We start from the raw sequence: 17,188 nt of genomic DNA on the forward strand, positions 1-17,188 counted from the left end.
CCAATATGCTGATTTGCTGCTCATAAAACATTTCATCTCCTTATCAGTGTTCAAACTGTTTAATATTTTTGTGGAAACCATGATAAATCTATTCTTTTAGTATTTGTTTGAATTAATTTTTTTATGAATGCTTTTACTGTCACTTTTGATTAATTTAATCTCTCTTCGCTGAATAAAACTATTAATTTCTTTCTTTCTTTCTTTCTTTTTGGTAGCGTTTCCCTTTCTCTGTGAATGAACCATACCACTACAGCCAAAACTTCAGAATGCTAATGTTCTGACATTATCCTCCACAGTAGAATATAACTATGTGATACATTAGGGGAATCTACTCATGTCATTGTAACTACAATATTGTGAATGACAGTAATGAATGTCTAATCTTGTATGAATGAAAGGAGTTCTTCATTCATAAGAGATAATCAAGACAGTCATCATTTAACCGAGCATTTGGCACTTATCCACAGTCTCTGTCAGCACCACAAAAAATCCTCCTGTCTGTGCCAACACAAGTAAATCAATTAGTCTTCAGTGACCTATTATGGACAGGACAGCTTTCAGGTTACTCAGATAGTTCAACAGGGAAAAATGTTCCATACATTCTGTCCAGGTCTACTTTTTAAATAAACACTCAAATGGAGAAATAACCTAATTATATGTGTGTAACATTAAGCTCCAACTTACTTTTTGTTGGTATTTAAAAAAACACACTTATATTTATCTTTGAAACATTATCGACTGCTGTTCGTAAGCTTCTCTTTCATATAGGTGTTCAGTGACCATAATTCCACTACATAGCCTATAGGTGACCCAGTGCCACATTCAACAGATCCGCTCACTCTTACTTGGCATCAGGTTCCTTTTTAAGTGACTCATAATTTATCCATGAGTTCCGTTCTACTCCCGACATATCTTATTTGCATGGGGTAATCATCTAATTTAGTCTTTTCCCTTCAATCATTAAAGTGTAAACCTACAGTACAGTTCCAGAAGGATTCCAGAATGAGCAAAGTAGCTGATACTAAAAGAGAGGGATGATCTTTAATTTAAAGAAAGAAATCAAACAGAAACAGAAGAGATGGCAAGGGAATTATAAAACACTTTAAATTCAAGAAGTGAATTCCAAAAGTTTTCAGTCCTCTCAGGTATTACATTGGCCATGCTGTAGACTTCTCTCTGCATTGGTTCTTTGATGTGTCCAACCCAGTTTATTGGTGCTTGGCTTTCATGGTTGCTTTCAGTTTTGTGTAGATGTTCCCAAAGTTCTGCAATAAAAAGCAATGATCGAAAAAACAAATTAAGCAAACCCCTGAGATTTCATATTGAGATTACTGATAGATATTCAATTCCAGCCTATAAAGGTATAATATTGACCTCAGCTCTCTAGTCTGGTATACATTACCCACGGCTCACCTGGACTGCATAATAGACTATTCCAAGGTATCCAGCTATACAGCCACCCAAAAACAGGTCAAAGGCAGCAGGCTTCACCCTACAAAAAATCAATTTAAAAAAATCAAGGATCAGTGTTATTTTTGATGAAAACTAGAAAGAAAATTGAATGAAAACATTTTCGCTAATTATACTATTACTGGAAAAAACAAATTGAAACTAAAATACATTTTCGAATGTTTTCGAAAATGACCTAATAAAATAAAAATTACCATGAATTAATTTTAGTTTTAGTTCTTAAAGGGTTAGTTCACCCAAAAATGAAAATTCTGTCATTAATTACTCACCCTCATGTCGTTCCACACCTGTAAGACCTTCATTCATCTTCAGAACACAAATTAAGATATTTTTGAGGAAATCTGATGGCTCAGTGAGGCCTCCATTGCCAGCAAGATAATTAACACTTTCAGATGCCCAGAAAGTTACTAACGACATATTTAAAACAGTTCATGTGACTACAGTGGTTTAACCTTAATGTTATGAAGTGACGAGAATACTTCTTGTGCACCAAAAAAAAACAAAATAACGACTTTATTCAACAATATCTAGTGATGGGTGATTTCGAAACACTGCTTCATGAAGCTTCGAAGCATTACGAATCTTTTGTTTCAAACTGCCAAAGTCACATGATTTCAGTAAACAAGACTTCGTTACGTCATAAGTGTTTCGAAATTTCAATGGTTCACCACTGGGGGGCGTGACTGACAGTTTGATACGTGCTCCGAACCACTGATTCTATACAAAAGATTTGTAAAGCTTCGAAGCTTCATGAAGCAGTGTTTTGAAATCATCCATCACTAGATATTGTTGAATAAAGTCGTTATTTTGTTTTTTTGGCGCACAAAAAGTATTCTCGTCGCTTCAAAACATTAAGGTTGAACTACTGTAGTCACATGAACTGTTTCAAATACGTCTTTAGTAACTTTCTGGGAATCTGAAAGTGTTAATTATCTTGCTGGCAATGGAGGCCTCACTGAGCCATCGGATTTCATCAATAATATCTTAATTTGTGTCCTGAAGATGAACGAAGGTCTTACGGGTGTGGAACAACATGAAGGTGAGTAATTAATGACAAAAATTTTATTAAACTAACCCTTTAATAAGTGTCCCCTGAATGCTCAGGGGCGTAACAGTCTGTGTTATGTTGAGATTCGCCTGTTTTCCGGAGGTCTTTTAAACAAAGGAGATTTACATAAGAAGGAGGAAACAATGGAGTTTGAAACTCAGTGTATGTCATTTCCATGAACTCTTGTTATTCAACTATGCCAAGGTAAATTCAATTTTTGATTCTAGGGCACCTTTAATACACTGCAAAAAAATGCTTTTCTTACTTAGAGTTTTTGTCTTGTTTCTAGTCCAAATATCTAAAAATTCTTAAATCAAGAAGCATTTTTAGACAAGTAAAAATTACTGTCTAGTTTTCAGAAAAAATAAGTCAAAGTTTTTCCTTAAAACAAGCAAAATAATTTTATTTCAAACCAAAAACAAGATTATTTTGCTTACTCCACTGGCAGATTATTTTGCTTGTTTTAAGGAAAAACTCACTAAATTTTGACATATTTTTTCTGAAAACAAGACAATAATATTTGGACTGGAACCAAGACAAAAAATCTAAGTAAGAAAATCATTTTTTGCAGTGTATACATTCATGTGCTGTGCATAAAATCGAATACTTCCCAACTATATAGTATGCAAAAAGCAGTACGACATAAGAATATGTCCGAATACACAGTAGAAAAACAGAAGGCGAAAAGTGAAGCGACACTACTGACGCTGGTAGGTCACGTGACAGTAACAACATGGCGGATGTAGTATATCCGAATTTCATTCATACTACCCATATTCACACTAGCCTAAATAGAACATACACAAACTAAGTTCAAATTTAAATGTAGTACATAGACAGTACACAATTTCGGACGCACCGACAGTCTTAATCATTGGTGCAAACTGCATGTGTAATTTTGGTATTCATAATCTTCCGCTCCACCTCTGATTTTTCAACCTCTCCCCTGCAACCATCTGTCTTATACAGACCATAAATTCTCAGTGGATAAAATTCATCCATTTATCTTTTTCTAGCTGAATCTCCTGTTTCATTTGGAAATGCATCACAAGGGTTGTTAATGCTGTTTCATTTTCACTTTTAAAAGCTTCAAAACCAACAAATCACAAGACTTACTCACCTGTACATCATCATTGGTTGTCTCATTTGATCAAAGAACGTGATTTCAGGGTCCCTATAAAAGTCAGACAAAACAAGTTTAATATGTCTGTATCTGTTTATGTAGCCTATGTGTTTGGATGGGTGTGAGCTGTTGCTTTGCTTTTTGCAGAAAGTGTTGGTAAACATTGTTTGAACATTTTTGCCACAGGCAAACTGGCTCTGAATGTATGCGTATTTGCAGCTCTAGTAAAATATGCATCTGTAAACCTGCTACAGAAGTCTTTTGAAGTCTTGCTTCAGGCCATTGATGAGGTGAAATATTGTGTCTGTGTGTACCTTCTGTCCTGGTGGAACGTGTGTCTATGGACCTGCTTTAGATAGTGTTTGAACTCCTGCTGCAGGCTGTTGATCAGGAGCTGGTGTTCTGGTTCTTTATCCAGCAACTGAAAGGCTCGGGGAACAGACGTCATCATGGTCATCAATGCAGACAAATGACTGTCTTGAATATCCTACATAGCACATAAAGGTTACTTGATGAACTTCAAGTTTGGTGTCAGTACGATTTTGTGTGTGTGTGTGTTTGGAAAAAAATTAACACTTTTATTCAGTAAAGATGCATTCAACTTATCAAAAGTGACAGTACAGACATAATGTTACAAAAGATTTCCATTTTTAAATAAATGCTGATCTTTTGAACTTTCTATCCATCAAAGAATCCTAAAAAATGTATTACAGTTTCCACAAAAATATGAAGAATATTAGAATGATTTCTGAAGGATCATGTGACACTGAAGACTAAAGTAATGATACTAAAAATTCAGCTTTGCCTTTAAAGGAATAAAATATATCAAAATAGAAAACCGTTATTTTAAATAGGAATAATATTCCGTTTTTTTCTGTATTCTGATCAATTAAATGTGAGCATAAGAAAATCTCAAATTTTTAAATGGTAGTGTATCAAAACTGTACCATGAAACTGTTCTTTTTTTGCAAAGTTTTAGGTGGATTAAGCTTGATAAAATAAAAAACAGAGTAGAAAAAAAAAATATTACCAAACTGCCCTTGAAAACTTGCACATCCTTAGCGGAGCCCTACAGCACAGAAAAGATGGTATTTATTATTAATAAAAAGTGGAAACAAAGATGAAAGTGGTCTGTGTGTGCTTTCAAGGTTGTCTTGAAACACTCCAAACGTTTGCCTCACCTTGTCTGAAAGATTGTACATGAATCTTGCCAAGGACTCAGCAACAATAACAGCGTTCCGCTTGAGTTTCCTGATGTCCACCTGTGCCCTAAATATACAAGAAAAACTGTGAGATGAGAAATGGTGCATCTATGATTTAAAATGTAGCCTCAAATGTCTGCTATGACAGAGCTGCATCTCATGTAGTCCAAAACAATACTGGTTTTAAGGATGAAAAATTAGGTCCTGAAAGAGATTATTATGTTGAATGGAAAATATTCATATAACTTGACAGATGTCACTGAATTAATTGCAAAAAAGTGACTTAAGGCAGAAACTTTGTTGTGCAAGAAACTGCACAACAAACTTCTTTATGGGGTGGTTTTTTAAAGAGACTCATCACTAATTCAGTGTCTACATCTGGCAGATATTTCAGAATGGGACTTTAAATTTGGAAAAAATTGGTAGATTTTTTCTCACATAGTGTCCAGGATAGATCCTCTCAGCTCTGATTTAGGGTTCTCAATATGCGACAGAGTGAATCCTGGGATATGTTTCATCCCATAGCGCTCGTGCTCCCAAGCCACGTTGGTCTCCAGCAGGTTGATCTTCTTATGGACAGTTCCAAATCTCACCCAGGGGAACCTGGCAGAGATTATCTGTAAACACAGAAAGGAAAAGATGTACAAGAGGGTCAATTGCCAATCACCAAAGTTTTTTCATAGACTGACTTCCACTCCATGCATAATTCAACCTAACCTGCTCTAACTGCTGAATGAAGCTGTACTGTGGTGTTCCAGGCTTAGGTGGCCGTGAAACGTGTAGGAAAAGCTCATCTCCGCTGCCAAGAGAGTCCAGACATATAACGAATGCCACATTGTCTTGCAAAAGGCTGGATTCTGCATAGAGTCATAAAAAATGAATGCAGTCAAGATTCTGTATTTCTTCTGTTTAAATGTCTCTTGCTTTGATTGACAATACTTGAGATATTATAGAGATTATTAGGCAATAGTTATTATGGCAAACTGAATAAGAGATCATTTTATTCCTTGTCATGAAGGAAACATGAAAACTTTTTAAATATATCATGTTTTATTGTATGACTGTTCACTGATTCATTGTATCCAATGAATCAGTGAACAGTTCTTAAAAGAACCATTTTTTTCTTAGTATAAAACAAATTTTATATAATCTAAAGAACTATTTTTTATTATAAAGATTTTTTTGTGCAATTGAAAGTTTCCATGGATGTTAACGGTTCTTTGTGAAACCACAGATGCCAATAAAGAACCTTTATTTTTAAGAGTTTTGATTGGAGAGTAAAATGTTTGTCAAGAATACATATTGGCAATAATTTACTTACCGGCATGGTCAATATTTTCCTCCAGCCAATGCTTGGTGCCAAGGAAATTATACTTACCACCACCAGTCAGGGAGAATAAGAGGTGGTATCTAAAAGATTTTGGAAATGTAATGCAAAATTTAAATGCAAAAACAACATTCCTAACACAAATATTTTTAGGTTGTAAAATACAGAAAGAACTAACGGAGCCTGGGTTCGTGGATCACTGTAGAGGTGATGAAAGAGTCGAACCAGCTCGAGAAGAATGGTGACACCACTGCCATTAGAATCCGCACCATACGCCAGCCACTACAGCACACGTACACAAATCATCAACACATACAATTTCATAGTACACACTGAAAAAAACTCATAATTTCTCTGCCATTCAATACATAAAATTTCAAAATGATCCCTATTCTTTTGGGCAAAAGAGATAGATTAAGTATCAATGATATGCTTAGCATACAGCCAAGGTCATTGTTTTCACTGTATGAAACACCAATGGATCTGCCAGGTGGTGGCTGTAAAACTCATTACCAGTGGGAACATTTTACCATCTGAACCCGTAAAACACAGTGGTAATGAAATGCTTTGCAATTACAAGATTACCACAGCATAATTACAGGTACAAAAAAAAATCTAAAGTATAGGTCTTTAACAAAACATAAATTCAATTAGGCATGGGAATCATATGGAATTTAAAGGTGCCATAGAATGCTTTTTCACAAGATGTAATATAAGTCTAAGGTGTCCCCTGAATGTGTCTGTGAAGTTTCAGCTCAAAATACCCCATAGATTTTTTTTTTATACATTTTTTTAACTGCCTATTTTGGGGCATCATTAAATATGCGCCGATTCAGCGTGCTTCCCCTTTAAATCTCGCGCTCCCCGCCCCCCCGGAGCTCGCGCTTGCCTTAAACAGCATAAACAAAGTTCACACAGCTAATATAACCCTCAAAATGGATCTTTACAAAGTGTTCGTCATGCAGCATGTCTAATCGCGTAAGTATGGTATTTATTTGGATGTTTACATTTGATTCTGAATGAGTTTGATAGTGCTCCGTGGCTAAAGCTAACATTACACACTGTTGGAGAGATTTATAAAGAATGAAGTTGTGTTTATGAATTATACAGACTGCAAGTGTTTCAAAATGAAAATAACGACGGCTCTTGTCTCTGTGAATACAGTAAGAAACAATGGTAACTTTAACCACATTTAACAGTACATTAGCAACATGCTAACGAAACATTTAGAAAGACAATTTACAAATATCACTAAAAATATCATGATATCATGGATCATGTCAGTTATTATTGCTCCATCTGCCATTTTTCGCTATTGTTCTTGCTTGCTTACCTAGTCTGTTGATTCAGCTGTGCACAGATCCAGATGTTAATACTGGCTGCCCTTGTCTAATGCCTTGAACATGAGCTGGCATATGCAAATATTGGGGGCGTACATATTAATGATCCCGACTGTTGCGTCACAGTCGGTGTTATGTTGAGATTCGCCTGTTCTTCAGAGGTCTTTTAAACAAATGAGATTTACATAAGAAGGAGGAAACAATGGTGTTTGAGACTCACTGTATGTCATTTCCATGTACTGAACTCTTGTTATTCACCTATGCCAAGGTAAATTCAATTTTCAATTCTATGGCACCTTTAACAATTTTGGTTCCTGTTAAAGATTCTAGTACCTTAGTGGTTCCATTAAAGGGATAGTTCACCCAAAAATGAAAAGTTTTGTGAGTTCGATTAACTAAAAATAACCAGCTCTCATAAGTTTGAGAATCAGTTGAAGGTATGCAATTTATCAGTTCATACATTCCCTGGGAATCAAACCCATCACCTTGGCTTTGCTAGTGCCATGCTCTACTCTTTAAGCTACAGGAATGATTTTGATTCACTACAAAGTACGACCTCATAAGAGTAATTTGTTTGAGAATCAAACTACACTGGTAACACTTTATGGTTTTGATTCCCTAAAAAGAATCCGAGTTGTTTCTTCTGGTACCACAATGGCAACAACAATTGCATCGCTTTTATACAATGAATAAAGCTTTGAAAGTTCTGAATTACAACCAGTTGTCAATTCCCAGCACTAATTCAATGCAATTTTTATTGGTGGGGCTTTGAGAGGCCAGTTATATGAATATGTTAATTTCTGACCAAGGTGTTTGAAAAGGTCAGTTCCCACAGCAAGTGAACCATGCCAATTGACAACATGCATTAATCATTCTCAATCATGTTTGAGGGGTGTGTGATGTATTATGTGACCAAAAATAAGCATATAATAATATACACTAAAAAAAAGGTTCCTTCAATCTTGGTGTGTGTGTGTGGGGGGGGGGGGTTGGGACATTAATGAGGGTGACTTACAGGAGCAAGACCAAACGTGTCATAATGGGCTGTAATTACAATGGTGGGTGGGTCTTCTCCAGCTCCAGGAAGCACTCCCTTGAATGAACCAATAAATCAACTTGACTGACAGGTTTAATTATAGCTGAACACTATTACGTTGTACAGCAAAGGATAGAGTTGTTGTGTGTGGCCAGCTGCCACTCTCACCTCTAAAGTAATGATGGTGGTATCAGTGATAGGCTTGATGGGGGAGTTGTTGCTTACTAATATTTGGAAAGCCGTGGCGGTGATGATACTACGGAGAACTTAGAAAAAGAGAAAGTTGATTCACATGGCTTAAAATTTACCATAAATCTGCTTACATGAATATTTACTTAGTAGGCTATAGCAATTAGTACACAAAAATATTTAGCCCTATTTTTTTTAAGGTTTTTGAATTGCATATAAATTCTATTCATTTGAATTACACAGTTTTAACCTAACTAATAATGTAAAAAATAATAATAATAAACTCGATGTGATTCACACAAAAGAAACAGGTAAGATGCAATGTGTAAAATTTGGGAGGATCTATTGACAGAAATGCAATATAATATACATAACTATGTTTTCAGTGGTACATAAACACCTTACATAATTAAACATTATGTTTTTATTACTTTAGAATGAGCCATTTTTATCTACATACACCGCGGGTCCCCCCTACACGTCAAGTCGCCATTATACGCTGGCATGTTTCTACAGCAACCCTAAATGGACAAAGTGCTCTACAGAGCGCGTTTCGGCACTATGTTGTTGTTCTTCTAAATCGTTCATGTTTTTAGAGGCAGCTTGCATCGTCACTACGTTGAATATGCACGAAGTAGTAGTATTAGATACCGCTAAAATATACACACTGCACCTTTAACCAAGCAAATCACTACAATATTTCAAACAAAACCACAAATATTGCATCTATAATGCAAAATATCTTTTTTATATTTTGCTAAATATATTATATTGTAATGCATAACAATACATTTGAGTGTCTTCAGCTTTTACAACTGAAATGTTATTTTGTCATTTTTATGTCTGCTAGCATTTAGCAGTTCCCTCTCACCTCTCACTAGTACAGAACCAGACCTTGTTGCTGCAGCCTGACTGACTTCTTCATACATACAGAGCAGCTGGTCATCCTCTGGGACCACATACACAGGCATGATGGTCTCATTCTGCAGGACTTGAGATTCAGCCACCATGAAGCCCTAAAGACAGTTGGGGAAATTAATTTTCTGACCTTTAGCTAATCAGGTTGGGGAATTAAGAAATATCTAATGTAATCTACTTCCTTCACTAATCACAAATAACCTACAGTTACTGGAAGAAACAATGAATCAGCAGCAATATATCAAGTGTAATTGTGCAAAACTGTGATAGATGTTTCTGAATGACCTGCACTATATCCTCTGGTACAGAAGAGATATTTTGAGGTAGCAGTATCAAAACAGCTGCTGCATTCTGCTTTTTGGCCTCTAGGTAGCGCTCTGTGGTGAAATCAGGCAGCTTCATGATCACACAGCGGCGAGTCAGAGCCGTCTCCGCAGCCGATCGCGCCTCTGCCACCACAATAGCTCCACGGCAACCTGAAGGTCAAAGGTCAGAGTCTAAATGTCATGATCACCCTTGCACAGATATAATGAAATGTGTGCATTCTTAATTAAATCAGGAGATTTTCCAGTGGTGTGTTTCAAGTTTTACTACATCAGTATGGAATGCAGAAGTCAAATTCTGTGGTTCGACATTTTTTTAAAGTGCCCCTATTATGCTTTTTTGGATGCTACCTTTCATGTAGTGTGCTATATAGCTGTTTGTGAATGTAAAAGGAGACAAATAAAGTTATTGTCTCCCAAAAGAAAGAACCGATTTTGAACTGCCTGAAACGAGTCGTCAGTAATTCCAGGCTTACTTCCTGTTCGAACCCATTTAAGCTTGTAACAAATTTGCATAATGCCAGCCTTTGGCCTTCATTGGCTGCTCGCAAATAACACCTACTTTGACCCGCCCTAAAACACTGTAGTTGTAGCTGAGGCCTTGAAGAGTTTGGTTTGTGTTGTTGACATGTCGAGAAGACGCTGTTTTCTATGCTGCAAAAGCAAATCCACTTCCAAAGGGTTCAAACTGATAAAGTTAAACCAACACTATTGTTACTGTTCATATCACTGTGTATCAAGTGCTGAAATTCAGATATGGTAATAGGTATAGCGGTAGACCAATCACAACAGACTGAGCAAATCTGACCAGTCAGAGCAGTGTAGACTCTTGGAAAGGAGAGGTTTAGAGAAACTGGATCATTGAGAAAAGAGGTGATGAAGTATTATGAGAAATAATACTAGATATGAGAAAATTAAAATGTTTATTTTTTTATTTTATTTTTTTTACCTTGGATGCATGTAAACCTACTCCAAAACATAATTAGGAACCTTTAAAAAGCATAATAGGGGAACTTGTTTTTGAAGTAGCATACTGCCTGTTTCCCACAATGCATTGTAGACTTGTAGACACTGTAGTCTTAAAGGAATAATTTACCGAAAAATCATAATTCTCATAACTTGTGTCATTACAAACCTTTTCTTTCTTCTGTGGAACATTAATGAAGATATTATATTTTGAAAAGTTTTTTTTCCCCTCCCATTGAAATTCAATGGGCAACTTCTTTTGTGTTTAGCAGAAGAAAGAAAATTAGACCGGTTTGCAATGGCTTGAGTTTGAGTGTGAGTAAATAACAATATTTTCATTTTTGGGTTAACTTTTAAAAGATTGTGTGTTACCATGTTTATCCTGATGTAAGTTGTATTGCTGCATCCTGTAGACATTGAACTCATAGGAGGATGCTGCCGGCAGGGCAGAAGCATGCAGGAGATGCACTGACAGCAGCAGAAGGGCCACCACTTTAGAGGTTATAAGAGTCATGCTGACACCCCACATTTGAGTTCGCCAAAAGAACTAACACTTCTATGAAAAATGCAAGATGGAATATTAAAAACAATAATAAACCTTCATTTTTTTCAAGTGTGTGAATCCTTAGAATCCATTGATTCTTGGGGGCCCACAAAGACATTACAGGAGGTCCGTAGACACATACAGAAATACTACATATACACTCTTACAAATAAAGGTTCCAAACAGGGGTTACCATTCCAATGCCATAGAAGAACCATTTTTGTTCCCCAAAGAAACTTTCAGTGAACAATTTATAAAAGAACCTTTTAATAATCCAAAGAACCTTTTTCCACTATAAAGAACCTTTTGTGCAGTGGAAAGTTTCCAACGGATGTTAAAGGTTGTCCATAGATGCCAATAAAGAACCTTTATTTTTAAAAGTATACAGTAGACATTTCTAACTACTTGAGTAAACTTTAACATATATAAAACAGACTTAACTGTAACTGTAACTGTATTTTTAAATACTTTAAATATACAGTGCCCTCCACAAATATTGGCACCCTTAGTAAATGTGAGCAAAGGTGGCTGTGAAAAAAAAATCTCCATTGTTTATCTTTTTGATCTTTCATTCAAACAATTCACAAAATTCTAACCTTTCTTTGAAGGAAAAGAATTGAAAATGGGGAGAAAAGCTCATTATGAAATAAATGTTTTTCTCCAATACATGTTTGTCACAATTATTGGCATCCCTAGAAATTCTTCTCAGTAAAATATCTCTGAAGTATATTCCCATTTACATTTACATTTTTTAGCACACCAGGGTGACTAGGAGCATGAAATTGTGGAGCCATGACTTCCTGTTCCACAGGAGTACAAATATGTGTAAACACAAAGGCCAAATCTCCTTAATCATTCATCACAATGAGAAAAAACAAATAATATATTTCTGATGTGCAGCAAAAGATCGTTGAGCTTCACAAAATAGAAAATGGGTATAAGAAAAAAGCTAACGCATTGAAAATCCCCATTTCCACCATCAGGGAAATAATTAAGAAGTTTCAATCAACTAAAGATGTTACAAATCTGCCTGGAAGAGGACGTGTGTCTAAATCGTCCTAATGTGCGGTGAGGAGGAGAGTTTGAGTGACCAAAGAAAAGACTCTTCAAGGATCACAGCTGGAGAATTGCAGAAATTAGTTGAGTCTTGAGTCTCAGAAAGCCTAAAAAAAATTATCAAACAGCACCTACATCCCCACAAGTTGTTCGGGAGGGTTTCAAGAAAAATCCTTCTTTGCACATCAAAAAACAAACTCCAGCATATTCAGTTGTCAGACAAGACTGGAACTTCAAATGGGACCGGCTTCTGTGGCAAGATGAAAAAAAAAATAGCTTTTTGGCAGCAAACCCACCAGATGGGTTTGGTGCACACATGGATAAAAAGTACCCCATGCCCACAGTTAAATATGCTGCTGGATCTTTAATGCTGTGAGCCTATTTTTCTGCTGGAGGTCCTGGACATTCAGATACATGGCATCATGGATTCTATCAAATACTAACAGATAAAAAAAATCAAAACCTGACCATTTCTGCTAGAAATCCAATAATGGGCAGTGGTTGGATCGTCCATCAGGACAATGATCCAAAACAAACAACAAAACCAACACAAAAATGTGTCACCGAGCACGAAATGAAGCTTCTGCCATGGCCGTCCCAGTTCCCTGACCTGAAACCTAAAGAAAATGAGTGGAGTGAACTGAAGAGAAGAAGCACCAACATGGAGCTGGAATCTGAAGGATCTGGAGAGATTCTATATGGAGGAATGGTCTCTGATCTCTCCTCAGGTGTTCTCCAAACTCATCAGGCATTATAGAAGAAGACTCAGAACTGTTATCTTGGGAAAAGGACATTGCAATAATTGGGTGCCAATAATTGTGGCCAACATGAACTAGAGAAAAACATTTATTTCATAATGAGCTTTTCCACCCATTTTCAATTCTTTTCCTTCAATGAAAGGTTAGAATTTTGTGAATTTTTTGAATGAAAGATCAAAAAGATAAACAATGCAGATTTATTTTCACAGCCGCCTTTGCTCATATTTACTAAGGGTGCCAATATTTGTGGAAGACACTGTATATATTAGCCGACAAACATTCTTTTATATTAGCAGTCCATGGGTTGGCTATGAGTCTGAATAAGGGTACCTGGGCCTTTAAAATATAATCAGCCATCTAAAAATTGCAATACTGCACATATGCATGGTATCACTTCTGTAATAATGCAGAATATGTACACAATGTAATGAGTATCAACAGCCACCTTTGCACTTCACATCAATACACTAAGTATATTGAGATACTAAGTGCAAAAAAAAGTAAAGCAGATGGAATTACATATTAGCAGAATATAAAAGGCCCAAGCCACCTAACAAGGCCCTATTGAGAAAGTAACTCACCCAAAGTCTACGTTAAATCTTCCGCAGAGTTGAAAAACGATCTGTCTTGTGGTTTGAGCAGGATGTGTCCAAAGCATGGCCGGGGACAAGGCTTAAAGAGGCCCGCAGGTAAGCCTAGAGTACCATCTGGCATAGACGAGATAAAGCCAGGCTAATCAGTCCTCCCCTCCAATCCCAGACAACCTACAACACTTCCACACCCCTCTTTCCAGTTGTTACTACTGTATATCACTTAAATCTAAACCCCTAAAATTGGAAAAAAATATGTCTGAAAAAAGCCAGTCACATCAACTAGTTTGAACACATCTATTCATTCTTTTTAAATCACTTTTCCCTTTATTTTATTACCATATGTCAACTTTTTTTTCTGATAGCATACATATGCATAAAAATACACAGGACAAGGGTGTTGCAATTGTATATTTCAGATGTATTTACTGGTTTGATTTACTACACAGAACAACGAACATTGTTAAATACTGGTATGGAAACTGTTCACGTCTTTACAATCATTTATTGACAGAAGGGGGAAAACAAAAATGTAGAAAAAAAAAAAAAAACGTATATCTAATAATGAAAAACATACCACTTGAAATAAATAACATGACCCATTGTATAGCTTTACTTAAGGCATACTCTACAGTGTAGTAACAGAGAACGGACAATGATTTAGTCATTACACAATGGAGTGTTTATCGCGAACCAAAGCAGAGACACAGAGAATGACAGACATGTTCATTCATCACATACACAGATCAGTCAGTCTCATGGCATGACTATAAGTACCATGACAGCTTAGAAATGGCGGAAAGGGGGCTTAAGGGAACTTGCCATCAAATTCTTCCCTTACATATCTATTGAGAGCTTATGGAACAAGCATTTTGTATGTAATCTATTGCTACTCTAAGGGTATTACCACTAAAACATGGCCAAAAGTGGGCATTTTCCCTTGTCAAATAAATGAACAATGGCATTGGCAACTGAAAAAAATTGCATGATGTTCCAGCCACTAGGTGACACCATAACATACAAAAGAAAATACTCAGTGAATGCACCTTTACATGGCAGTGTAGTATGAAATATTTGCCTACATATTAATACAGCAATGAAAATGTAAGCATTTGGGGATATACGTTTTGGGAAGTTTGCATTGTTGAAAAGCAGTAAAAAAAAAAAGTCCCTGATTAATGTCATCATACTATTCTGAAGGAGTTTAAGAGTGATATAACAAACCACAATATCCAAAACAAAAAGACTGTCAATTCATACAGTAGATCTACATTACTGTTAAAAAAGTTTGGGGTCTGTAAGATTTTTTTTTAACGTTTTTGAAAGAAGTCTCAAAAATACAGTTAAAAAAAAAAAACAGTAATATTGTGAATATTATTATAATTTAAAATAATTGTTTTATATTTTAAAATGTAATTTACTCCTGTATTGGCAAAGTTGAATTTTCAGCATCATTACTCCAGTCTTCAGTGTCACACGATCCTTCAGAAATCATTCTAATATGATGATTTGCTGCTCAAGAAACATAATCTTTGATTATTAGAAAGTTCAAAAGAACAGCATTTATTCAAAATTGAAACTTTTTATAAGGATGTAAAAGTTTTTACTGTCAGTTTCGATCAATTTAATGCATCCTTGCTGAATAAAGCAAATTTTCTTACTGACCCCAAACTTTTGAACCGCAGTGTATAAAACATAAAATATTACATTATTATACTATGATAATCTCCCTTCATACATTCTCCTAATTTACTACCTCAGATAAAATCTGGAGTGTTACTAAGGTAGGTGCTTGGTGCAAATGGGCATCTAAATACAGCTGGACACGGCGACTGGGTGGCGATGTACACGCAAGACGATAAGGTGCTCTGAGAGTTGTACAAAATCAACAACGGTTGCATGACACACAGAAGACACAAATACTGTAGAGAACAGTACAATCTTCAAATCGAAGCAAGGAACTTCATACTCTGAATGTTCGATGTTGCTTAACAGACGTGATGGCGATTTGGCCAAACAGCTGAGATGAATTTATAAAGATGTTAGCATTAAATTGAAGTGAAACAGCAAACGCAGAGTATCCTGTCTGACAAAATGGTATTGCACTTTAAAATTACTATAAAGACAAGAGCACTGAAGTGTAAAATTGATTTCTGGCATCATTTTCAATGCTGGCCAAAGGCTTTTCATGCCTGTCCCATCTTTAAAATAAAGAAACAATGCTTTTGATGCATTTTGGCACAAATCAGATTAACAAAATCTATTGTATTTTTTGTCTTGCTAATGACGGAGATTATGGGATATGTATCTGGCAGCTGCTATTATCTTGAAGTAAATAAATGCAAGCGTTCTTCCACTCCTAATAAATCTCAACAATTCTCAAAACAAAGAGCTCTCAATAATTAAATGCACTCAGAAAATTGTACCGAATTATCTTGTCTGTCTTATCTAGATACATTTTTGAATTCCCTCAGTCCAGTTTAACTGTGTTGGGTTTGTGTGCAGCAACGCCGACCGAAACCTTATGATAAAAACAAAAAATAACTTCTATAAAGATTCTTCATTAGTAAACATATCTAAACTATTCAATGAGATTCCCTGACTTAAGAGTTAAATCTGCTGTCAGTAGCAGATTGGTGTCTTCTGTATGGATTTCTCAATTTCAGGGTGTGGTCACACTTGTACTTTGGTTCTCCTGGTTCTTTTAGTCTGGACCAAAATGAAAGAAAATGATACATTTAGTCCTGGTTCACTTAGCGTTCAGACTGTCATTTTTAAAGGTGCCCTAGAATTAAAAATTGAATTTATATTGGCATAGTTGAATAACAAGAGTTCAGTACATGGAAATGACATACAGTGAGTCTCAAACTCCATTGTTTCCTCCTCCTTATATAAATCTCATTTGTTTAAAAGACCTCTGAAGAGCAGGCGAATCTCAACATAATACCGACTGTTACGTAACAGTCGGGGTGTACGCCCCCAATATTTGCATATGCCAGCTCATGTTCAAAGCATTAGACAAGTGCAGAACGTCTGGATGTGCACAGCTGAATCATCAGACTAGGTAAGCAAGCAAGAACAATAGTGAAAAATGGCAGCTGGAGCAATAATAACTGACATGATCCATGATAACATGATATTTTTAGTGATATTTGTAAACAGTCTTTCTAAATGTTTCGTTAGCATGTTGCTAATGTACTGTTAAATGTGGTTAAAGTTACCATTGTTTCTTACTGTATTCACGGAGACAAGAGCCATCGTTATTTTCATTTTTAAACACTTGCAGTCTGTATAATTC

The 17,188-nt window shown here is 35.9% G+C and overlaps 1 protein-coding gene across 1 annotated transcript; it reads right to left on the reverse strand.

Moving 5' to 3' along the window:
* Positions 1-1,083: 1,083 nt before the first annotated feature.
* zgc:109965 (Nicalin-1-like) lies at positions 1,084-14,007 on the reverse strand. The gene is given in 17 exon segments (XM_048165482.1): positions 1,084-1,265; positions 1,414-1,492; positions 3,639-3,692; positions 3,956-4,128; positions 4,672-4,710; positions 4,823-4,910; positions 5,282-5,460; positions 5,561-5,700; positions 6,165-6,253; positions 6,349-6,452; positions 8,526-8,603; positions 8,715-8,812; positions 9,607-9,751; positions 9,939-10,129; positions 11,315-11,489; positions 13,893-13,964; positions 13,966-14,007. Coding segments are annotated over 17 exon segments (1,803 nt in total). The 3' UTR covers positions 1,084-1,208.
* Between the last annotated feature and the right edge of the window lie 3,181 nt (positions 14,008-17,188).

This window comes from Megalobrama amblycephala, linkage group LG18, assembly GCF_018812025.1.
Source record: "Megalobrama amblycephala isolate DHTTF-2021 linkage group LG18, ASM1881202v1, whole genome shotgun sequence".
Taxonomy (NCBI): domain Eukaryota; kingdom Metazoa; phylum Chordata; class Actinopteri; order Cypriniformes; family Xenocyprididae; genus Megalobrama; species Megalobrama amblycephala.